Source organism: Heterodontus francisci, chromosome 26, assembly GCF_036365525.1.
Source record: "Heterodontus francisci isolate sHetFra1 chromosome 26, sHetFra1.hap1, whole genome shotgun sequence".
Taxonomy (NCBI): domain Eukaryota; kingdom Metazoa; phylum Chordata; class Chondrichthyes; order Heterodontiformes; family Heterodontidae; genus Heterodontus; species Heterodontus francisci.
Window position 1 is genome coordinate 77707773 of NC_090396.1, and position 25211 is coordinate 77732983.

The 25211-nt window shown below is 45.6% G+C and overlaps 1 protein-coding gene across 1 annotated transcript; it reads right to left on the minus strand.

Annotated features, from left to right (window-relative positions):
• Positions 1-3288: 3288 nt before the first annotated feature.
• On the minus strand, positions 3289-25211 carry scpep1 (serine carboxypeptidase 1). The gene is made up of 9 exons (XM_068058621.1): positions 25114-25211; positions 22975-23047; positions 22592-22629; positions 22380-22508; positions 20626-20719; positions 18428-18541; positions 18061-18198; positions 13146-13309; positions 3289-3567 (listed from the first exon to the last, which is right to left on the minus strand). The coding sequence occupies exons 1-9, from the start codon at positions 25144-25146 to the stop codon at positions 3505-3507; spliced, it is 846 nt and encodes a 281-aa protein (XP_067914722.1). The 5' UTR covers positions 25147-25211; the 3' UTR covers positions 3289-3504.

Here is a 25211-nt window from a genome sequence, read left to right on the forward strand (position 1 = left end):
AAAATCGCAAATGTAACACCTCTCTTCAAGAAAGGAGGGAGACAAAAAGCAGGGAACTACAGGCCAGTTAGCCTAACATCTGTCATTGGGAAAATGCTAGAATACATTATTAAGAAAATAGTAGCAGGACATTTAGAAAATTGCAATACAATCAGGCAGAGTCAACATGGTTTTATGAAAGGGAAATGGTGTTTGACAAATTTATTAGAGTTCTTTGAGGATGTAACAGGTAGAGAGGATAAAGCGGAACCAGTAGATTTTTAAAAAAATTCATTCATGGGATGTGGGCATCACTGGCCAGGCCAGAATTTATTGCCCATCCCTAATTGTCCTTGAGAAGGTGGTGGTGAGCTGCCTTCTTGAACCGCTGCAGTCCATGTAGGGTAGGTACACCCACAGTGCTGTTCGGAAGGGAGTTCCAGGATTTTGACACAGTGACAGTGAAGGAACAGTGATATAGTTCCAAGGATGGTGTGTGACTTGGAGGGGAACGTGCAGGTGGTGGTGTTCACATGTATTCACTGCCCTTGTACTTCTAGTTGGTAGAGGTCGTGGGTTTGGAAGGTGCTAAGGAGCCTTGGTGCGTTGCTGTAGATGGTACACACTGCTGCCACTGTGCGTCGGTGGTGGAGGGAGTGAATGTTGAGGATGGGGTGCCAGTCAAGCGGGCTGCTTTATCCTGGATGGTGTCGAGCTTTTTGAGTGTTGTTGGAGCTGCACCCATCCAGGCAAGTGGAGAGTATTCCATCACACTCCTGACTTGTGCCTTGTAGACGGTGGACAGGCTTTGGGGAGTCAGGAGGTGAGTTACTCGATGCAGGATTCCTAGCCTCTGACCTGCTCTTGTAGCCATGATATTTATATGGCTACTCCAGTTCAGTTTCTGGTCAATGGTAGCCCCTAGGATGTTGATAGTGGGGGATTCAGCGATGGTAATGCCATTGAATGTCAAGGGGAGATGGTTAGATTCTGTCTTGTTGGAGATGGTCATTGCCTAGTGTAGGGTATTTGGATTTCCAAAAGGTGCCACATAAAAGGTTACTACACAAGATGAGAGCTCATGGTGTTGGGGTAACATATTAGCATGGATAGAGGATTGGCTAACTAACAGGAAACAGAGCATTGGGATAAATGGGTCATTTACAGGTTGGCAAACTGTAACTAGTGGAGTGTCACAGGGATCAGTGCTGGGGCCTCGACTATTTACAATCTATATTAATGACTTGGATGAAGGGACTGAGTGTATTGTAGCCTAATTTGTGTAAAATACAAAGATAGGAAGGAAAGCTAGTTGTGAGGAGGACACAAAGCATCTGCAAGATGTAGATAGGTTGTGAGTGGGTAAAAAATTGACAGAAGGTGTATAATGTGGGAAAATGTGAGGTTACCCAATTTAGTGGGAAGAATAGAAAAGCCGAATATTACTTACATGGAGCGACTGCAAAATGCTGCAGCAGAGAGGGATCTGGGTGTTCTTGTACATGAATCGCAAAATATCAGCACGCAGGTACAGCGAGTAATTAGGATGGCAAATGGAATGATGGCCTTTATTGCAAGGGGGATCGAGTATAAAAGTAGGGAAGTCCTGCTACAACTGTACAGCGCATTGGTGAGACCACACCTAGAGTACTGCATACAGTTTTGGTCTCCTTATTTAAAGGGCGGGGGCGGGGATATAGTTGCATTGGAAGCAGTTCAAAGGTTCACTAGGCTGATTCCTGGGATGAGGAGTTTGTCTTATCAGGAAAGATTGAGCAGGTTTGGCCTATACTCAATGGAAGAATGAGAGATGATCTTATTGAAACATACAAGATTCTGAGGGGGCTTGACAGGAGTAATCTAGAGCTGGGGGGTACAGTTTCAGAATAAGGGGTCTCACTTTTAAGACAGAGATGAGGAAGAGTTTCTTCTCTCAGAGGGTTGTTAATCTTTGGAATTCTCTTCCCCAGAGAGTGGTGGAGGCTGGGTCTTTGAAAATAGGTACGGCCAAGTTAGATTTTTGATCTACAAGGGAATCAAGGGTTATGTGGGGGCGCTGCAGGAAAGTGGAGTTAAGGCCACAATCGGATCAGCCATGATCTTATGAACAGCAGAACAGACTTCAGAGGCCGAATGGCCTACTCCTGCTCCTATTTCTCATGATCTTGTGTTCAGATGAATGCGTGGCTGGAAAGATGGTGCAGGAGGGAAGAGCGTTAGATTCCTGGGACATTGGGAGCAGCTCTGGGGGAGATGGGCCCTGTACAGGCTGGACGGGTTGCACCTGAACAGAGCCAGGACCAATTTCCTTGCAGAGCAATTTGCTCGTGCTATCAGGGAGGGTCTAAAATAACTTGGCAGGCGTGTGGAAACCAGGAGGTAATACTAGAGACGAAAACCAAGGCACACAGAATACTGGGAGACAATAGTAAGTTATTAGGTGGGTTCAGAGAAGGGGAAAAGTAATAAAAGTTTAAATTAGGTTCACTCTGCATATGTGACTGTGCAAAGTCGTGTTAAATAAGATTGGTGACTTGCAGACGCAGATGTTGTGGCTATAACAGAGACCTGGCTCAAAGAAGGGCAGGACTGGGTAGTAAATATTCCTGGATAAAGGTGTTCAGCAAAGGGGGAGGGGTGGCAGCTATTCGTGTCGGGCAGGAAAAAAAATGAAAGGACTCGGGCTCGAGTTGGGCCCGGGTCGGGTTTTAATTTTATATCTGAGCCAGGCTTTACTACCAACTAGTGGCAAAGATGTACAGGAACAAATTTATAAGGAAATTACAGAGAGGTACAAGAATTACAGACTGGTTACAATGGGGGACTTTAATTATCCGAATACATACCTGCCACAAACCCAGCTACATCCCCAGTCCTACTAACACTCGCTTTTCCTCCCTGAACCGACAGCACCTAAATATGCCATTCACATCACCAGTGTTTGTGGAAGATTACTCTGAATGGCTCCTTATTCACTAACACTACGCTCCCTGCATGTGAAGCCTAATTGGGTGTTTGAGATTATACAATAAAGCACCAATAGAATAAACATTCCCTTCCACAAATGTGAAGTTTCACATGTCTGATTAAACCAGTCTAGTGTGGCGGTTAGCTGAGAGCCACTCCCACCTGCGTCCAAGTCATTAAAGCAGTTGGTATAAAACCAGCTGGACTTTGCAACTCAAGCCTTGCAGAATCAGCACTGGGCCCTGGGGAATATATCTTATGATATGGGAGTGCTGGAAATAATCCTGGATACAGAATGGAGACCCATTCACAGCACAGCTATGGATCAGACAGACACAGAGAGAAATCACAGAGTTCATTTTAATAGAGAAAGGAAGATTCTGACAGTTGATTATGTTCCTGGTCTTGTGCACTGGGAGCAACAGATGCTGGTTTTAGTACAGTGACACTATCTGGGTCATTCCCCGCTGAGAGGCCTTCTCTCCGAGCAACTGCAGCTCTGAATGTTGAGGGGTGATTGCACAGACCAATCCCTGATTTGGGCCAGGACTCACACGGCTACTCCTGACCTGTCACCATCCGTAACAGTTTCATCGCCATCTCTCCCTGGTCAGATGGAATCTGGAAGCAAAGATAGAACAAGTCCTCAGCACAACTTTCACACCGGTTGATGGTTCTGATGCTGGGATACTAGCTCCTCGCATCAGTACATATTTCACCATTGTCAGAGTCTAGACAGCAAGATTAACAGGACATGGAACCATACAGAGCAGAACAGAGACAAGTCAACATCTTCACACATATGACGGCAAACAGTGAGGGCCTACCACAGTGTGATCAACAGCAGTTACCCAAACTGATTAGGCTCTTTTCCGAAACCAGGATACCAAGGCCAATTCTGGCACCAGAACTCCTGTCCAGCTGAGCACAGGCCGGGTATGGAGCCTGGGTCTTTCCTGCTCTGTGCCTGGGTCTTTGCTGATACTGACTGGATAACCTATGTCTAAGCTGGAAAGGTCGCAGTTCATACATTCACAGCACTGAACATATCCTAATGGATATCTCAAAGCTGCAGACTTTAACAATTATTCATTGCACAAAAACTGACCAAAACTTTCAGCTCTGTAAATTTACAGAATTATACATAGGTAATGGGCATGGGAAAGAAAAAAAATTTACATAGAAATTACAATAAACAGGCCATCAACCCAACCAGTCCAGGTTGGTGCTTATCCTCCATGAACAGTCTCCTGTATTGCTGTTCCTTCACCGTCGCTGGGTCAAAATCCTGGAACTCCCTTCCAAAAAGCACTGTGGGTGTACCTACCCCACATGGACTGCAGCGGTTCAAGAAGGCAGCTCACTACCACCTCCTTGAGGGTAGTTGGGGATGGGCAATAAATGCTGCCCTAGCCAGCGATGCCCACATCCCATGAATGAATAAAGAAAAAAAACAGTCCATGTTGGTGCTTGTCCTCCATGAACAGTATCCTGTTAGCCATTGCTCAGTGGGCAACACTCTTGCCTGAGTCAGAAGGTTCTGGTTTCAAGTCCCACTCCAAGACTTGAGCACAAAAATCTAGGCTGACATGCCAGTGCAGTTCTGAGGGAGCACTGTGCTGTTGGAGGTGCCGTCTTTCAGATGAGGCATTAAACTGAGGCCCTGTCTGCCCTCTCAGGTGGATGTGAATGATTCCATGCCACTATTTCGAAGAAGAGCAGGAGTTCTCCCGAATCAATATTTATTTCTCAATTCACATCACACAAACAGATTATCTGGTCATTAGCACATTTCTGTTTGTGGGATCTTGCTACGCACAAATTAGCTGCCATGTTTCCTACATTACAGCAGTGACTGAATTTGAAAAAAAATTTCATTGGCTATAACGCGCTTTGGGACACCCTGTGATCATGAAAGGTGCTATATAAATGCAAGTCTTTCTTTTTCTTTCTGTTCCCAAATCCCTTTACCCCCTGTCCTTGAAGAGAGACCAGAAGAGTAACATTAGAAGAATTAGTATTAGAATGTATTTAGTTTAGAAGCATCACTGTAGTTGTGAGGAACCCATTGAATGATGGGATGCTTGCTTGACCTCTATGCTGGAACTGTACAACTCTATTTAATTGCCTCCACATCTGTGTAAACATGCTGTCCTTGCTTCATTAATCAAAGAGATAAGGGGAAAGGCTGGAAATGAGACAAGCAGTAAACTATGGGAGCTGGCAGCTTCAAGGTTTGGGAGGCGACGGCAAGAGAATGTTTGTGGAGCAATACAATCCAGGTTATTGGTCAAACTGCAGACCTGGAATTGTCGGGGTAGTGTGAACAAATAATTAATGGTTACTGTATTCTGTAAATGTGTGCTACAGACTCTGTTTCACTGAGAAGCTCTTTGGGTGAACTAAGGATTTCTCCCCTGCATATGCTTGACAAAATAAAGTATTTGCTTTAATCTCGTGGACGCGAAAGTGGTTGTATTTTCTCCACAACAATTTGACATAGTTGGCAGAATCCTCAAGGCTCAGTCACCAGTGTCCGGTCGAACGGCCTCAGAGAGAGGGTGAGTACATTTACTTTACCACCCATTAGACAGGGAGGTCAGTGTTCGAGATGGGAAGCTGGCAGGTCAATTTGAGAATCCGAACCAAAGGACGGATCCACAGGTGAAGTAACTAAAGACAGCGCAGAGCCAGGATCACGGTTCCTTGGGTAAATGAGGAGGTAACATGGTTGTTGGGGTTAACCGGTTGAAGTAAGAACAATCGTAGAGGAAACGAGAGGTCCATTTCCCACTTAGGAACAATAGTGAGACTATAAAACATCAGCCTTGGCAAATAAGCATCCAGAGTGGGGACCCAAAGGATCAATCACCAAAAATTTGGCAGCCAAAAATAAGACGACTTTAGCTAAAATTATCAGGAAGGTTGGGATCCCGTGTGGACGCTGGATAAGCATAAAGAATGGTGGAAAGAACAGACAAAAAGGGAATAATATGATCCAAGTGCTATCTTACCATGTGTCAGTCTGGAAAGTCTGAATTAGCTCGGCACACATGTGAGAAGGATGAGAGCCAGAGTGGGAAAGTGAGAGGTATCAGGTTGAGGTAAGAGGGACAATTGAAACTATATGCTTTAGTGAAATTTGAAAGTGAGTACAAACAAGTTACTGTGTCTTTGTTCGAGTCTGTCTAAATGTTGGAAGCTTCCACGACTTTATGTCCTTGTCTGTGTAGCCTGTGCTGTAGAGCTAACAGTCGTTAACCCTTTGTGGTCTAGCTTTAATGTTGAAAGTATGAGTCTGTTAATTTAAAAGCAAAATACTGCGGATGCTGGAAATCTGAAATAAAAACAAGAAATGCTGGAATCACTCAGCAGGTCTGGCAGCATCTGTGGAAAGAGAAGCAGAGTTAACGTTTCGGGTCAGTTAATTGTTCTATTCTTACACATGTATATTTCTGTGGAAACCTTGAGTCATGTTTTGGGTGTGAACTAGTTGAACCAGTGTGTGCAGATTTTTTGGTGCTTTGAATTCATAACCATTTACAGGAATCAATATTTCTAAGCTGTTTGAAATTAAGAATGTGATTGCTGAGTATGTTTATTTTAATTTAAGATTGTACACCCAGAAATGGGATATAAAAACTGAATTACATTTTAAATTTAAAATGCTGATGTAGAGTTTTATTTGTATTTTAAAAGTTGGTATTGAAACTGTGAAAAGGCAATGCACAATTTTGTAAGATATAAGCTTTGAAATGCCTGGCAGAAATCCAATTTGAAGTTTTTAAACACTGCTTTAATTGGATCAAAGTTTAAAATCTGCTATTGCTTTTTTTTGCAGTTTAAATTAAAGACATGTCTTACTGACTGTTAAAGAGTAAATAAAGGAGATATTGGAAAGATTTTAAAGTTAGTTTAAGAGGCTGGTGTTAAGTCTTCATTGTAGGAATGTTAAATAACCTTTTCTTTAGTTTTTGGTTTATTACCGTCATTTGAAAAAGTGCCGGAAGAAAGAACATGAAAAATGACGTAATTTACCTTTCTTTTAAAAAAGCAGGTGTTATTCTGTTGTGTGTGTGATTAATAAGCATTGGTTTGAATTAAATTTAAATTATTAAGGTTAACTGACCTGTTACGTTGGAAAATTTTTAATTGCATTAGTGACCATAACAAACCTAGTTATCATCTCATGGTATGAGGAAGTATTTAATTCCAGATATAAGGCTTGCTTGTATATGACGTTGGCATTTTTGACTTTTTAATGTTTATTGCTGTGAATTGGAATTTGGAATCATCTTTGTTGTATCAAAAAAAAAATCCTTGTGTTAGGAACCTCTTACAAAATGTTAAAATTTTGGTAACAATTAGAGTTTAATCTAAAATGCTGCCTACCCTAATGGAGATGTTTTGAAGTTGAAGGGGAAAATCAAAATCTAGAAAAAAAAACAAGCTGTCTAGGTGGTTTCTACAAATATAGAGATGTTTCTTTTGGGAAGTAATCAATGGAACATTAACAAACCCTGTCACTCCAGCAACACTTATTTGAATTTGGGATAATTTTGAGATGCAAAAAGTCCAGTATAATTTAGCAAGTTACTTTTGAGAAACTAAAATGTCATCTAAGATAAAGAACATACAAATTAACGAAGGATAAAAAGGAAAAGGGAATTGTAGCTCTGTGTCATGGGCACATAAGGCCAAGAGAATGGGTGCGTGGTGTGCAGCAGTCATGAGGAAAGATAAAGGATCTTAGAAGGTCGGCAGTAAATAATTTGGGATTGTTTTATCATTTTAGGGAATTGTCCTGAACAGACTTAGGCAGAAGTCAGGAAGAAAACTCATGTGTCCATAAGTTTCTGTTTGTATTATTAGTGTTTGTGATTTCCTTGTCTGTCTATGGTAGCTCTGTCTGTGTCACTGAATTAAAGGTTTATTAACCATCAGTGGCCTGGTCCTGCACGATATTCGAATGTTTTGACAGCTGTATAAAATGGATAAGAAGCTGTTAAAGTACAAGCTTTGTTTTGGCAAGGGAAAAGAGAGAAGGGTTCCTTTAAAGGGGTCGATGGGTAATGATCCTCAGCACTGTTAATTCGATTGTTCCTCTGGGTAAAAAACTCAAAGACCACCCTCTCCTCCTTCCCCCATGCCTGTGAGAGGCTGCTGTTTGAAGTTTAGCAGATTTAAGTGAAGGACCAAGAGGACTGACGCACTTTATTTCCTTTCTTTATTCTTAAATTGTTTAGTTTGAATGAGTGTTGCAGAAATTGTGTGGATAAAGGTATGTGTGTAAGTTTTAATGTGCTTTCTTCGCTAAAGGGTGGTTGGGCAAAAGGGGTCTCAGCACATTTTTAAAAAAAAGAATTTCACAATGAGGAATATGAGTTGGATCAAAAGGAAGATGTAAACAAACTAAATGTTTAAGTTATAAGATTTGAGTTGAGATTTCTGGCCAAGAATCACAACCCAACTGTATTTTGATAAACATGTGGGAATTTTAATCCGGATATGAATTCACACATGTGAGAACAGGGTAATTTTTAATGTTGGATACTGCTAATTTGAACTTGGAAAACAGTTTGGGTCTGAAACAGTCCATGTGTTTTAAGTTCAAAAGTTAAAAGGAAGAGAATTTGACAAAGGGATCTAAAAGAAAGCTTGGAATTTTACAACATTGTTGGAGGAAAGCATTCCGAAATACAAATATCTTGTCTATTTGAAAAGTATGTATTTAGACTATTCCATAGCTTGTGGTTTGTTCTGTCTTCATAGCAAAAGGGGTGGTGACATCATCACTAGACCATCTGAGAACGTTCGCCCCACCAACTTTCAGACCAGCAGAAAGTTAATCCTTTCCGCTAGCAGTTCAAGCTGATCATACAAATTTCAAAATGTATTTATACTGGGCATTATAAGAATGTTAAAGTTTGTGAATAGTCAGAAATGTCTGGATGCATGAACCCATCCTGTCTCGAGCAGCATGCATCTTTATACTTTTTATTTATAGGTAACTGCAAGCACAAGAAGATTGCTGACAGATCAGGAATTGAAGATGATGAATTAAATTAAATTACTTTGAGTTGGTATTCTAAGCTGCAATGTAAAGAGATTCTAGGAATCAATAAAAACCCCACACACAGTCTCGGTGGTTTCTGTTTGGACAACAGTAAATATTGGACTAAATATGTAAACATCACTGTGTGTCAGCTCAGAGGTTTGGTACAGGTATATCCTGTACAGATAGATTGTAAAAGGAAAAATCGGAAAGTGATGGGATTGGTTTTTATTTTCCAGGAATGTCACACGGGGTGACACCACTCCGAGTGGTCTCAAGTCAAACTACATGACTCACATCCTGTTTCTGCCAGCAGCAGATCTCTTCATTATTTTGTTTCAGGTAAACCACTAGAGCAACGGTGGGTAGCAGGAACGGTGATCATCCTCCTGGCAACCACGGCAACATGGGAGGCGCCCACCGTAAATACCAACAGAACCACATACCTGCATCCAGGACAGTATGTGCAACTACCTAAAGGAGGGAGCACCTCGAGGGCGTCCAACACCGGAGTGAACATCATGGCAGGATGGACTAATCTGTCTCCATTTGTTTGAGAACTGAAAGGGAAGGGCCTGTGACATGTTGACTCGGGACTTGGTAGATAACATCGCTTCAGATATTGAAGATAGAAGATTTGGTACAGCCCCCCCGACACATAAATCAGGCTGTGAAAAGATTAGAACTTATTAATATGTAGGAAGAAAGACAGGAACTGGTAGTTATATGAACGAGAACGGGTGGAGTGGAGAATACAATCAAGTTCCTGATGATTGTGCCTCAAGAATATGTCAATGGTACTTATTCAGGGGGTTATAAATTCGTAACCCTGGGGGGGGGGGGGTGGTGAAGGATGAGCTGGTGTATCAAGTAGGATCCTGGGGGTATACAGCTCCAGGTTTAAATGGTACCCTTTTGATGATGTCAAGCTGGGCCCCCACCTGCCAAGAATGAGGCACATTAATTTTGTCATGAACATTGATTGTAAACTGTTACTGGAGTGAAGAAAGGACTTGTTAAACAGATCAGCCGTGGCTGGAAAAGACATTTGCATATTAACAGACAATGATTGGAAGGACAAAGGACCATTCCCCGAAACATTCAACCCACAATGGACCTTGATCACCAGGTGTTGTGTGTAAGAGGAGCACTCCAGAGACTGCTAAGGTGATACAATCCAAGACGTGGTCAGACCAGTTAGGCACATGACTAACCTGCTTGGCAACCTGGGGTCTTCTGAATTGAACAAACAGTTTGAACTCGGAGAGAGTGTCTGTTTGCTCCTGGATTGAAAAGACCTCTCCTGGCTGGCTCACCACAACCTCTCCTGTCTGTTCCCATCTCTTTCTCACAAGCCTCTGAATCCATTGAAGACACATGAACCTCAAGAGAGAAAAGTCTCCTACAGCGAACAAGGTTTAAGAAGAATACTGGGCCCCAACAAAAAGCAAGATCTACCTACAATCAAGGAGTCTACAGTGAGCTCGAAGAACCGTAACAAAAACTCTTCAGATATTGCCTCAAACTTTCCACTTTATTTTTCTTCTGCTCTTTTCTGTCTCTATTTGCATGTGTGTATCGTGTATCTGCAGGCGTTAACGAGTTTAAGTTTAATAAATTTCAAAATTTCTTCTTTAAACCTAAGAAAACCGGTTTGTGCTGGTTTCTTTGCCTTATAATTGGAAAGGGGTGAACAAGGATTCACCAAGGGGGAGGTAAAAACAAGGTGTGTTTAAAATTAAACCCTGTTACAGTAAGGCCAGGTGAAGGCTGAAAGGAAACAATGGTCGTAACAATGACAACATGAGAATGCTGTACTGAGTCCCAGCATTGCATCATCTATTCTCGCAATACTCAGAGACCCATCAGTAATGACTCTGCCATAGTGGTATCGGTCAGCCCTCTTGAAAAAGTCTTTAAGGCAGTTCAAACCTCCCCTACACAGTGGTGCTTTTTGACAGACCGGATGAGCTTCTTTTACGGAAGATTCGAGTATGATAATAACCACACCTTCTGCCTACAGATCACTGACTCCTTTACGGTGGGGGATTTCCACCTTGCCCTCACGTGTATGTATTCAGCCCATGGTGGGAGAGTTCACTAAACATTGACAATGTCCCGGAAAGAATAGTCCAGGACGTGGTGCAAAGGGCCCTAGCTACCACTAGGAGGTTTATGGAGCAAAGCTGTCAAGCAATCACAAGGGGTAGGGTGCAGGTGAACCTAGCCAAAGGATTGGCTCAAAGATTGGAGGGCTCGACCAGCAATCGAGCCAAGCTGGCAGGAATACAGTATAACTGGTGGGAAGGATCGCTGCAGCTGTTCTGTCTATTGCGCTGCTGTTAGTCACTGTATTTGTTGCTGCCAGAGACTGATGGTATCCCAAGCGGTGCAGATGGTGAGTGGAGGATGTCGGGAAAGTCCCGCCTGACCAGGGGTCCAAAAGGAGGACTGAAGTGGGGCCAGAAGAGTAACATTAGTAGAATTAGTATTAGAATGTATTTTTTTTTTTAGAACATTACAGCGCAGTACAGGCCCTTCGGCCCTCGATGTTGCGCCGACCTGTGAAACCATCTGACCTACACTATTCCATTTTCATCCATATGTCTATCCAATGACCACTTAAATGCCCTTAAAGTTGGCGAGTCTACTACTGTTGCAGGCAGGGCGTTCCACGCCCCTACTACTCTCTGAATAAAGAAACTACCTCTAACATCTGTCCTATATCTATCACCCCTCAACTTAAAGCTATGTCCCCTCGTGTTTGCCATCACCATCCGAGGAAAAAGACTCTCACTATCCACCCGATCTAACCCTCTGATTATCTTATATGTCTCTATTAAGTCACCTCTTCTCCTCCTTCTCTCTAATGAAAAAAACCTCAAGTCCCTCAGCCTTTCCTCGTAAGCCCTTCCCTCCATACCAGGCAACATCCTAGTAAATCTCCTCTGCACCCTCTCCAAAGCTTCCACATCCTTCCTATAATGCGGTGACCAGAACTGCACGCAATACTCCAGGTGCGGCCTCATCAGAGTTTTGTACAGCTGCAGCATGACCTCGTGGCTCCGAAACTCGATCCCCCTACTAATAAAAGCTAACACACCATATGCCTTCTTAACAGCCCTATTAACCTGGGTAGCAACTTTCAGGGATTTATGTACCTGGACAGCAAGATCTCTCTGCTCATCTACACTACCAAGAATCTTCCCATTAGCCCAGTACTCTGCATTCCTGTTACTCCTTCCAAAGTGAATCACCTCACACTTTTCCGCATTAAACTCCATTTGCCATCTCTCAGCCCAGCTCTGCAGCCTATCTATGTCCCTCTGTACCCTACAACATCCTTCGGCACTATCCACAACTCCACCGACCTTCGTGTCATCCGCAAATTTACTAACCCACCCTTCTACACCCTCTTCCAGGTCATTTATAAAAATGACAAACAGCAGTGGCCCCAAAACAGATCCTTGCGGTACACCACTAGTAACTAAACTCCAGGATGAACATTTGCCATCAACCACCACCCTCTGTCTTCTTTCAGCTAGCCAATTTCTGATCCAAAGCTCTAAATCACCTTCAACCCCATACTTCCGTATTTTCTGCAATAGCCTACCATTTAGAAGTTTAGAAGAATCACTGTAGTGGTGAGGAACCCATTGAATGATGGGATGCTTGCTTGACCTCTATGCTGGAACTGTACCACTCTATTTAATTACCTCCACATCTGTGTAAACATGCTGTCCTTGCTTCATTAATCAAAGAGATAAGGGGAAAGGCTGGAGAAGCAGTAAACTATGGGAGCTGGCAGCTTCAAGGCTTGGGAGGAGACAGCAGGAGAATGTTTGTGAAGCAATACAATCCAGGTTATTGATCAAGCTGCAGACCTGGAATTGTCGGGGTAGTGTGAACAAATAATTAATGGTTACTGTATTCTGTAAATGTGTGCTGCAGACTCTGTTTCACTGAGAAGCTCTTTGGGTGAACTAAGCACTTCTCCCCTGCATATGCTTGACAAAATAAAGTATTTGCTTTAATCTCGTGGACTCGAGAGTGGTTATATTTTCTCCACAACATCCTTTGAAGCACCTGTTCTGAAATATTGGCCTGGTCTCTCAGACTGTTGGCAGCCTGAGATATCACTCACCATATGCCCAGCTTTCAGGACCCAGTAGAATGCAAAGTTCTGGTACTGTTTGTAGAAGGCAGCAGTGTCTGTAGGTCTGGACGGAGTGTAGACTGGTTTCCATCGCAGGCTGGAGAATGCAGAAAGGCCTGGCCATTTCAACTTCTTCACCCAAGTTTCCTGGCCTGGATCGGGGTGGGGGGGGGGGGGGGGGGAAAACGCCAGAGCGAGAGAGAGAGAGAGAAAGTATTTTGTGAACTTTGAGTAAATCACCTCTTCACCTTCTCTGCTCTCGTGGGAACAGTCCCAGTATTCTCCAGTCTCTCTCATAACTCTAGTTTCATCCTGGGGAATCCAAACTGTCCTTTCTATAATGGGACCAACACTGCTCTAGTCTATCGCTGTGACCCAACTAGTGTTTAGTTATTAATTCTTTACACCTGAACCCCAGAAATCTATTGGCCTTTCAACAGCTTCCTTGAACCATTGAAAAATTACAGCACAGGAAGAGGCCATTCAGCCCATTGTGTCTGTGCCGGCTGAAAAATCTAGCTGCCCAACCTAATCCCACCTTCCAGCACCTGGTCCGTAGCCTTGCAACTTGCAGCACAGTGGCGCAGTGGTTAGCACCGCAGCCTCACAGCTCCAGCGACCCGGGTTCAGTTCTGGGTCCTGCCTGTGCGGAGTTTGCAAGTTCTCCCCGTGTCTGCGTGGGTTTCCGCCGGGTGCTCCGGTTTCCTCCCACAGCCAAAGACTTGCAGGTTGATGGGTAAATTGGCCATGGTAAATTGCCCGTAGTGTAGGTAGGTGGTCGGAGAATTGAGGGAAGGTGGGATGTGGTAGAGAATATGGGATTAATGTAGGTAATATATGTAGATTAATTATAGGCCGGCACTGGCCCGTTTCAGTGCTGTATCTCTCTATGACTTCAGGTGCAGGTCCAGGTACCTTTTAAATGAGTTGAGGGTTTCTGCCTCCACCACCGTTCCTGGCAGTGAATTCCAGACACCCACCACCCTCTGGGTAAAAAGGTTTTTCCTCATGTCCCCTCTAATCCTTCTACCAATCACCTTAAATCCCTTGGTAATTGACCTCTTTGCTAAGGGAAACAGGTCCTTCCTGTTTATCTAGGCCCCTCATAATTTTGTACACCTCAATTAAGTCACCCCTCAGCCTCCTCTGTTCTAAGGAAAACAACCCTAGCCGATCCAATCTTTCCTCATAGCTGCAACTTTCAAGCCCTGGCAACATTCTTGTAAATCTCCTCTGTACTCTCTCTCCACAGCAATTATGTCCTTCCTGTAAAGTGGTGACCAGAACTGTACACAATACTCCAGCTGTGGCCTAACCAGCGTTTTATACAGTCTCAGCATTACATCTCTGCTTTTGTATTCTATACCTCGGCCAATAAAGGAAAGCATTCCATATGCCTTCTTCACCACTCTATCTACCTGTCCTGCCACCTTCAGGGACCTGTGGACATGCACTCCAAGGTCTCTCACTTCTTCTACCCCTCTCAATATCCTCCCGTTTATTGTATATTCCCTCGCTTTATTTGCCCTCCCCAAATGCTTTACCTCACACTTCTCCAGATTAAATTCCATTTGCCACTTTTCCACCCACTCAACCAAACCATTGATATCATTCTGGAGTCTACAGCTATCCTCTTCACTATCAACTACACGGCCAATTTTTGTGTCCTCAGCAAATTTCCCAATAATGCCTCTCACATTTAAGTCCAAATCATTAATATATACCACAAACAGTAAGGGACCCAACACTGAGCCCTGTAGAACACCACTGGAAACAGCTTTCCATTCACAAAAACATCCGTTGACTACTACCCTTTGTTTCCTGTCACTGAGCCAATTCTGGGTCCAACCTGCCACATTTCCCTGTATCACATGGGCTTTCATTTTACTGACCAGTCTGTCATGTGGGACCTTGTCAAATGCCTTACTAAAATCCATGCAGACCACATCCACTGCACTACCCTCGTCAATCCTCCTTGTTACTTCCTCAAAAACCCAATCAAGTTAGTGAGACATGACCTTCCCTTAACAAATCCATGCTGAGTATCCCTGATTAATCCGTGCATTTCTAAGTGGCAGTTTATCCCGTCCCTCAGAATTGATTCTAACAATTTACCCACCTCTGAGGTCAGACTGACTGCCATATAATTATTGGGCCTATCCCTCACACCCTTTAAACAATGGTACAATGTTCACAGACCTCCACTAGTCTGGTACCTCGCCTGTATCTAGTGAGGATTTGAAGATGATCCTCAGCACATCCACTATTTCCTCCCTAGCTTCCTTTAACAACCTGGGATGCAATCCATCCGGCCCTGGCGGTTTATCCACTTTCAAGGCTGTCAGACCCTCTAGTACTTCCTCTCTCATTATGCTTATCGTATCTAATATTTCACACTCCTCCTCTTTAACTACAATGTCTGCATCATCCCTCTCCTTTGTGAAGGCAGAGACAAAAAAACTCATTAAGAACCCTGCCCACATCTTCTGCATCCATGCATAAGTTCCCTTGTACATCTTTGATAGGCCCTACCCTTTCCTTAGTTATCCTCTTGCTCTTAATGTACTGATAAAACATCTTCGGGTTTGCCTTGATTTTACCTGCCAATAATTTTTCATGTCTTCTCTTTGCTTTCCTATTTCCCTATTTACTTCATCGATGCACTTTCTATACTCCTCTAGGCTTTGTGATCATCAGAAGCTTTCTTTTTCTGCTTTAACTTATCCTGTAAGCTTCTATATAACCAGGGAGCTCTAGATTTGGCAGTACCACCCTTTATTTTTGTGTGGACATGTCTACACAGTGCCTGTAGTATCTCGCTTTTGAATGCCTCCCACTGGTTTGCCACAGACTTTCCTTCAAGTAGCTGTATCCAGTCTACTTTCATCAGGTCACTTCTCAGTTTCTTAAAATTTGCCTTCCCTCAATTTAGAACCCTTACTCCTGTTTTATCTTTGTACTTTTCCATGATTATGCTAAAACTAACTGTATTATGATCACTATCTCCAAAATGGTCATCCACTATTATTTCATCCACTTGTCCAGCTTCATTACTGAAGACTAAATCTGGAATTGCACCCCCTCTCGTTGGGCTTGTTACTTGCTTGCTAAAAAAGTTCTCTTGAATGCAGTTCAAGAATTTTGTGCCCTCTGTGCCCTTCACACTGTTTGTATCCCAGTTGATATTGGGGTAGTTGAAATCCACAACTATTACTGCCCTATAGTTTTTGCACTCCGATATTTGCCTACATATTTGTTCTTCTATCTCCCTCTCACTATTTGGGGGTCTATAGTACACTCCTAGTAATGTGGCTGTACTTTTTTTATTTCTGATTTCCACCCATATGGCCTCATTTGATGATTCATTTTGCATATCATCCCTCCTCACAGCTGTTATTGATTCTTTAACCAATAATGTTACACCCCCTCCTTTTTTATCCCCCTCTATCCTGCCTGAAAACTCTATATCCAGGGATGTTGAGCTTCCATTCTTACCCCTCTTTAAGCCAAGTTTCCGTTATAGCAATGATATCGTGCTGTCATGTGTCTATCTGTGCCCTCAGCTCATCGGCTTTATTTACTATACTCCTTGCATTTAACTAAATACCTTTCATTCATCTCTCTGCACACTTTCAGACAATTTTGTATCTGATCCCCTAAATCACTCTCTTCATTCAGACCCTTCCGTGTCTTTGATCATGAACATGGGAATTCATAGGTTCTGGAGAAAAAAAAAATTTCCCCTCAATTCTCCACATTAACCTGTATTTGCTGCATGTCTGCCCATTCCACTAACCAAGCTCCATCAACCGTCTGTTTCCTGTTTTCAAATCCCTCCATGGCCTCGCTCCTCCCTATCTCTCTAACCTCCACCAAATAAAGGCCTGCTCGGGTCTGCAAAAAACACCCTGACACGAGCCCGACAGAACCACATCTGACCCAAGCCTGACCCGGCCAGAGTCCTTCCATTTTTTCCCATGCCCGATGACCTTCTGTCTTTCACTTTGTCGCTTAGAATAACTGTAACAAAACCACCTTTCTAGTCCAAAAATTACATCAACAGTGGAGCCACTTACCTGTGATAGAGCGTGTCCGACCCGAGCCCGAATGCCAGACCCGGAAGTGCGACCCGAACCCTACACATGTCGTCGGGTCGGGTAGCAGGCCTTTACCGCCAGCCTTACAACCCTCCGAGATCTCTGTACTCCTCCTATTCCAGTCTCTGGGGCATCCCCCAATTTCCATCGCTCCACCATTGGCACCACCACCAGCTGCCTGGGGCCCTGAGCTCTCTAATTCCATCCCTAAACCCCCCTCTCCTCCTTTAAGATGGTCCTTAAAACCCACTTTATCAACCAAACTTTTGGTCACCTGCCCTAAAATCTCAGTGACTTGGAGTTAAATTTTGTTTGTTAAAACTCATGTGAAACACCTTGTGACATTTGACTGTGTTAAAGACACTATTACAAATACAAGTTCTTTGTCAACCAACTTTCTCCCCATGCATTTCCTTATACCAATACAACTAGGAGTGTCAGCCGAGATTAGGTGACATCTCTGCAGTGGGACTTGAACACATGATCTTTCGATTCTGAAGCAAGAGCCACTGACTGAGCCATGGCTGACACTCTGGTGCTACAGAAACTGTAAGTTCCCTTTCTAACTGGATGAAGTTACTGCTACAGGAACCAAAACTACCTTTAAATACATTTGTAGCATAAAACACAAACCACACAAGTATCATGAGACACGCAGCCCAGCACTGCAGATCCCAAAGTGGAGCAAAGTCATTCTATAAAGATCCATCTGCAGAATCTCTTGCTCATCCCAACAGTGCTGCCCTGAGGCCAGCCTGTGGATGGTGTACGGCAGTGTGTGGGCAATATTACTGGGAGACCCTTACCCAATGTGTCCACAATCAGGTCCAGCTGTCCGTTATAAACCGTGACATTCACACCAGCGTGCAGCAGTTTGTCAATGATGTCGATTACTGGCTTCATGAAGTCAGCCTCCATATTGAGGAACACATCGGCAGACTGACCTGGGAGGTTTCAGATGAAACAGGGTTAAATGTAGCTAGTTCCGACCATGGCAAGCAGCATAACTAGGCCAAACAAACAGAAGCAAATCCCCTCAGCTGCATCAAAGGGGCAGGGCAGGGTGAAGAGCAAAGGAGGGAAGTCTCTAATGGCCTTTCACATTCAACTCCTCCCCTTGGCACTTCCTCGCCCCCTTCCACACCTCCTCCCCTATCCCCCACAGACAGTTACCTCCCCATTTGACAAAGTCTGGGATGATTTTCAGCTTCTTTCTGATTGGTCCATTCATCAAACTCTCCAGGCTGGTTTTCTGCATGGGGCTGATGTGACGCTGGTAGAGACTGACTGCAAAACAGAAACAGAACTGTGTGAGTGACCGCGAAGGAGGGAGAGCCGGACAGTAACTGGGAGCGAGTGACCGCGAGGGAGGGAGTGACTGCGAGGGAGAGAGAGCCGGACAGTAACCGGGAGCGAGTGACCGCGAGGGAGGGAGTGACTGCGAGGGAGAGAGAGCCGGACAGTAACCGGGAGCGAGTGACCGCGAGGCAGTGAGTGACCACAAGCGAGAGAGAGCGACACAATGTCTCGAAGGGTTTAGATTTGAAAGCCTGCATTTTTTCACTGGTTTAAATTACACCAACAGTTGTGGCACTGGCCTGATCTAAACATCAAGCATGTCTGGTCTCAAATACCCTAAAAAGCTGCACATTACTTTGCGATGCAGTCATTGTTCTTTGTGGACAAAACCACATGAACTACGTTGCACACAGCAAGATGATATATACAGATCACCTCTCAGTCTTTCTGATGTTGTTGTTTGCAGGAGGAATATTGTCTCACTAGAGAAGATCCTTCTCTTCAAATAGACCCTGGATCACCCATCACTGACCCTCCGGCAGTGCAGCACTCCCTCAGTACTGACCCTCCGACAGTGCGGCACTCCCTCAGTACTAACCCTCTGACAGCGCAGTGCTCCCTCAGTACTGACCCTCCGACAGTGCAGCACGCCCTTAGTACTGACCCTCCGACAGTGCAGCACTCCCTCAGTACTGACCCTCTGACAGTGCGGCACTCCCTCAGTACTGACCCTCTGACAGTGCAGCACTCCCTCAGTACTGACCCTCTGACAGTGCGGCACTCCCTCAGTACTGACCCTCAGACAGTGCAGCGCTCCCTCAGTACTCACCCTCTGACAGTGCAGCATTCCCTCAGTACTGACCCTCCGACAGTGCGGCACTCCCTCAGTCCTGACCCTCTGACAGTGCAGCACTCCCTCAGTACTGACCCTCCGACAGTGCAGCATTCCCTTAGTACTGACCCTCCGACAGTGCAGCACTCCCTCAGTACTGACCCTCTGACAGTGCAGCATTCCCTCAGTACTGACCCTCCGACAGTGCAGCATTCCCTCAGTACTGACCCTCCGACAGTGCAGCACTCCCTCAGTACTGACCCTCTGACAGTGCAGCACTCCCTCAGTACTGACCCTCCGACAGTGCAGCATTCCCTGTACTGACCCTCCGACAGCGCAGCACTCCCTCAGTACTGACCCTCCGACAGTGCAGCATTCCCTCAGTACTGACCCTCCGACAGCGCAGCACTCCCTCAGTACTGACCCTCCGACAGCGCAGCACTCCCTCAGTACTGACCCTCCGACAGTGCAGCATTCCCTCAGTACTGACCCTCCGACAGCGCAGCATTCCCTCAGTACTGACCCTCCGACAGTGCAGCACTCCCTCAGTACTGACCCTCCGACAGCGCAGCATTCCCTCAGTACTGACCCTCCGACAGTGCAGCACTCCCTCAGTACTGACCCTCCGACAGTGCAGCATTCCCTCAGTACTGACCCTCCGACAGCGCAGCACTCCCTCAGTACTGACCCTCCGACAGTGCAGCATTCCCTCAGTACTGACCCTCCGACAGTGCAGCACTCCCTCAGTACTGACCTTCTGACAGCGCAGCACTCCCTCAGTACTGACCCTCCGACAGTGCAGCACTCCCTCAGTACTGACCCTCCGACAGTGCAGCATTCCCTCAGTACTGACCCTCTGACAGTGCAGCATTCCCTCAGTACTGACCTTCCGACAGCGCAGCACTCCCTCAGTACTGACCCTCCGACAGTGCAGCACTCCCTCAGTACTGACCCTCTGACAGTGCAGCACTCCCTCAGTACTGACCCTCCGACAGCGCAGCACTCCCTCAGTACTGCACTATAGTGTAATCCTGGATTATGTGCTTTCCTCCTGGAGGGGGGGTTTGAACCCGCATTTTGTGACTCCGCGGTGTGTGTGCAACTATTGAGCCACTTCAGACAGTAATATTTTATTCACATTCCCCCCCCCACTCTCTGACCGCTCATGTGGTCCTCGCCTCATTTCGCAAGAGTCTTTTAATTTACTTCACACAAACCAACATTCTGTATCATCACTGACCCAGTTCCTGGTTCCTCATTACAGGTATGAGCTGTGGGCTTACAGGGTCCGTCTCTTTGTTCATTATATTGTAGAAGTTCACACCATCTGTATTCTGGAACAGAAGCAACCGAACATTTAACATCTGTTCACAGCTGATTCCCCCTCCGCCGTCGGTCCCTCCGCGCTGATTCCCCCTCCCCTGTTGGTCCTCCGTGCTGATTCCCCCTCCCCTGTTGGTCCTCCGTGCCGATTGCCCCTCCCCAGTTGGTCCTCCGTGCCGATTGCCCCTCACCAGTCGGTCCCTCCGCGCTGATTGCCCCTCCCCAGTTGGTCCTCCGTGCCAATTGCCCCTCCCCAGTTGGTCTTCCACGCTGATTCCCCCTCCCCAGTTGGTCCTCTGTGCTGATTCCCCCTCCCCAGTTGGTCCTCCGCGCGGATTCCCCCTCCCCAGTTGGTCCTCCGTGCCGATTGCCCCTCACCAGTCGGTCCCTCCGCGCTGATTGCCCCTCCCCAGTTGGTCCTCCGTGCCGATTGCCCCTCACCAGTCGGTCCCTCCGCGCTGATTCCCCCTCCCCAATTCCCCCTCCCCAGTTGGTCCTCCGTGCCAATTGCCCCTCCCCAGTTGGTCTTCCACGCTGATTCCCCCTCCCCAGTTGGTCCTCTGTGCTGATTCCCCCTCCCCAGTTGGTCCTCCGTGCCGATTGCCCCTCCCCAGTTGGTCCTCCGTGCCAATTGCCCCTCCCCAGTCGGTCCCTCCGTGCTGATTCCCCCTCCCCAGTCGGTCCTCCGTGCTGATTCCCCCTCCCCAGTTGGTCCTCTGTGCTGATTCCCCCTCCCCAGTTGGTCCTCCGTGCCAATTGCCCCTCCCCAGTCGGTCCCTCCGTGCTGATTCCCCCTCCCCAGTCGGTCCTCCGTGCTGATTCCCCCTCCCCAGTTGGTCCTCCGTGCCGATTGCTCCTCCCCAGTTGGTCCTCCGTGCCAATTGGCCCTCACCAGTCGGTCCCTCCGTGCTGATTCCCCCTCCCCAGTTGGTCCTCCGTGCTGATTCCCCCTCCCCAGTCGGTCCCTCCGCGCTGATTCCCCCTCCCCAGTCGGTCCTCCGTGCTGATTGCTCCTCCCCAGTTGGTCCTCCGTGCCAATTGGCCCTCCCCAGTCGGTCCCTCCGTGCTGATTCCCCCTCCCCAGTCGGTCCCTCCGCGCTGATTGACCCTCCCCAGTTGGTCCTCCGTGCCAATTGCCACTCCCCAGTCGGTCCCTCCGCGCTGATTCCCCCTCCCCAGTCGGTCCCTTCGCGCTGATTCCCCCTCCCCAGTCGGTTCCTCCGCGCTGATTCTCCCTCCCCAGTCGGTCCTCCGTGCCGATTGCCCCTCCCCTGTTGGTCCTCCGCGCTGATTCCCCCTCCCCAGTTGGTCCTCTGCGCGGATTCCCCCTCCCCAGTTGGTCCTCCGTGCCGATTGCCCCTCCCCAGTCGGTCCCTCCACGCTGATTGCCCCTCCCCAGTCTGCTTATACACTCCAATTGCCCCCATGGTTTGTATTAGTGTGCCGACTCTCTCTGGGACACTGGTGTTTGCACACATCTGTATTTGTAATCTACTCAGCAGGTTGAGAATGGCTGCTGAGACCAGCTATTGGTGCACACACCAAGGATTCAGCCTGGGATCGTTGGCTTGTGTACGGCTCGGCCAATCAGTGGATTCAGTGGGTCAGCCATTGCCAGACACCTGGCAGATTAGACGCTTGTAACGGGGATTCTGACAATCAGATACTCACGCGCTCAACGGCCATCTCAGTCTTGGACCACAGTTCTGTTGCCTGTTGGTAATTCCCAGCCTTCATCGCCGCCTGCACTTTCTCAGCGTAAGAACTGACCTCTGCCAAACCCTGGTCATCAAGCAGAGACTGGAAAACAACACACACACACTTGTCCTTTAAAAAACACACACAGAATGAAGACTTCCTGAAGTGTTTGGAGAGGTACTTACGATGCTGTACAGGTAGGGTCCCCAGGACAGTACAGAATCTATAGGAACAGGGAATGTTGTATTAGCTGTTTGCAGGTGAGGAATATCACAGCATGAATCCAGCCACGTGCTCACACGGCCACACATACTCAAAACCCTCCTAATGTCCATATACACAGCCTTTTCCTCAGGTAAGGTTGTCCATTCTCTGATCTGTGCTTAATATTAAAAATGTATTTTTTTAAATTCTTTTTAACAAGTATTGCATCACCCAACATTAATTGGAAGCAACATTGGCACCATCACAGAGTCTGTCAACAATTCCCTCAGTCTCTCTCACTTCTCCACCTCCAATGCGGCACACTAACATCTCTCATTTAATGGAAAAGTGTGTGAAGCCGTACCCAGAGGAGAGATCCAGGAATCTCCCAGAGCAACACCAGCAAAATGGCACTTGATCTGATTGAGCTGGATGGCCTGTGAATGAGACAAAGGATCAGAATGGAATCAATTCACATCGAATTACAGAGAACTCACAGCACAAAATCAGAGTATTCATCCCAACAGATTCATTCTCTACATGAACAGCCTCCCATTGTAGGTCTGAGCCCTGCAGCCACTAATATTTATACTTTTTTATGTTTTTGTATTTTACTTCTGCCTTGCTTTTGATTTTTTTTAAAAAGCCTGTAGTGAAGTTTTAAAGGTTATTTTGTAGACATTGATTTAAAACTAAGTGTACTCTGATAAAGTCAAGTAATTAATCAATTATGCAATCCATGGCAATCAATAGTATGAACCTGTTTCCCCGCCCACCCCGAGGAACTTTCGCCTTTTGTTTTCATGCTGGTCGGGGGAGACCATCACAGTTGGTGTTTTATCTAAACCACTGTTTTCTTGAAAATAATGGTTGTTTCCCATTGTTTAAACAGAAGGCAATTCTTACAGCATTGGATGACCTTTGAACTACAGGCTAGAAGAATGGATAACCCATGCACATGGGCTGGTCCAGGGTGATGCACTATGGTGTGGTATCAGAAGATGGAGTTTAATTGATGAACAGTATAATGTCATTGGTGGCAGGTGAGACACACCGAAGGATGTGTCAATAGCCTGGGCAGTCATGGAGTATCTGTGAGAAGAATTCGATAAGAACTCATGGTTGTCAGACTCTTGTTTTGGGAAAGTCTGGATGGAAACCTCGGAAAGCTGGAATGGAGCCAGAAATTGGACTTAAAGGGGCACAGCATCCAACACTCGGGACTGCAGCTGGAGTGAACCAGTCAGCCACTGGGGACATTGATGGAGTGACTGATGAGAGAGGCCACCCACCATGCAAGCTTCTACCTGAGACTAGGTGATGTATGTACCAAGGGGGAACACTGAACCATCTTAGGGAGCTGTTGTCAACAGACTAATTTGGTGTTAGAGCAGTGTGCTGTAAGTTTATTTTTGTTTTTCTATACTCTTTTCCTTCCTAATAAAGTTATCTTTCCTTTTTATTAATAAATGTTTAATAATTACTTACTCAATAAAATTATGTTTTAACACATTATTTGGTGTTGAGTCACTCATTCCTGTTACACCCAGGGTAACTGAGACCGCACAGGGAACTCTCACACCCTACGCCATTCCTCTTTACCTCAGCCCTTCACCCTTGTGTTTATCCAGCTTCCTCCTTAATGTATCTGCTATTCACTTCAACCACTCCCTGTGCTAGCGAGTTCCACATTCTCACCACTCTCTGGGTAAAGATGTTTTTCCTGAATTCCCCTGCTGGATTTATTAGTGATTGTTTTATATTTATGGCCCCCCTAGTTCTGGTCTCCCACACAAGTGGAAACATCTTCTCTACATCTATCCAATCAAAACCCTTTCATCATTTTAAAGCCCTCTATCAGGTCGCCCCTCAGCCTTCTCTTTTCTAGAGAAAAGAGCCCCAGTCTGTTCAGTCTTTCCTTGTATCATTCTTGTGAATATCTTTTGCACTTTCTCCAGTGTCTCTGTATCCTTTTTATAATACAAAGACCAGACCTGTTCACAGTATTCCAAGTGTGTTTTAATCAAGGTTTTCTACAAGTTTAACATAACTTCTCTGCTTTTCAATTCTATCCCTCTGGAAATAAACTCCAGTGCTTTGTTTGCTTTTTTTTTTAAAAAGGGCCTTATTATTATCCTGCATTGCTACATTATGATATGTTTATCGCTATCCTACATTCTTCTGTTCCTCTATCCCATTTAGATTAATATTTTCCAAGGAGTATGTAATCTCCTTATCCTTCCTACCAAAATGTACCACCACAAAATCATCAATATTGAAATTAATTTTTCAATTACACATCCACTCTGCAAGTTTACATTTTACATTTAACTAAAAGGGTCTGGACTCGATCAGAGATTTCACTCTCATTGCACCATCTTTGTGCAGTGACTGAATATAAACCCCCCCTGGCCTAACAGTTAAACCCCTTCCTCCCGCTGCACAAATACTCAAACACTGCAGTCTGTGCAGACACTAGTTTGAAAGCAGATTGTATTCCTACCTGAATGAGCTCCAAAGAAATAGCAGCTGCCATTTTGCCTCCATAGGATTCAGAGAAGATAAAGAATGGAATGTTCTGTTCAAAAGAAAGATGTTGAT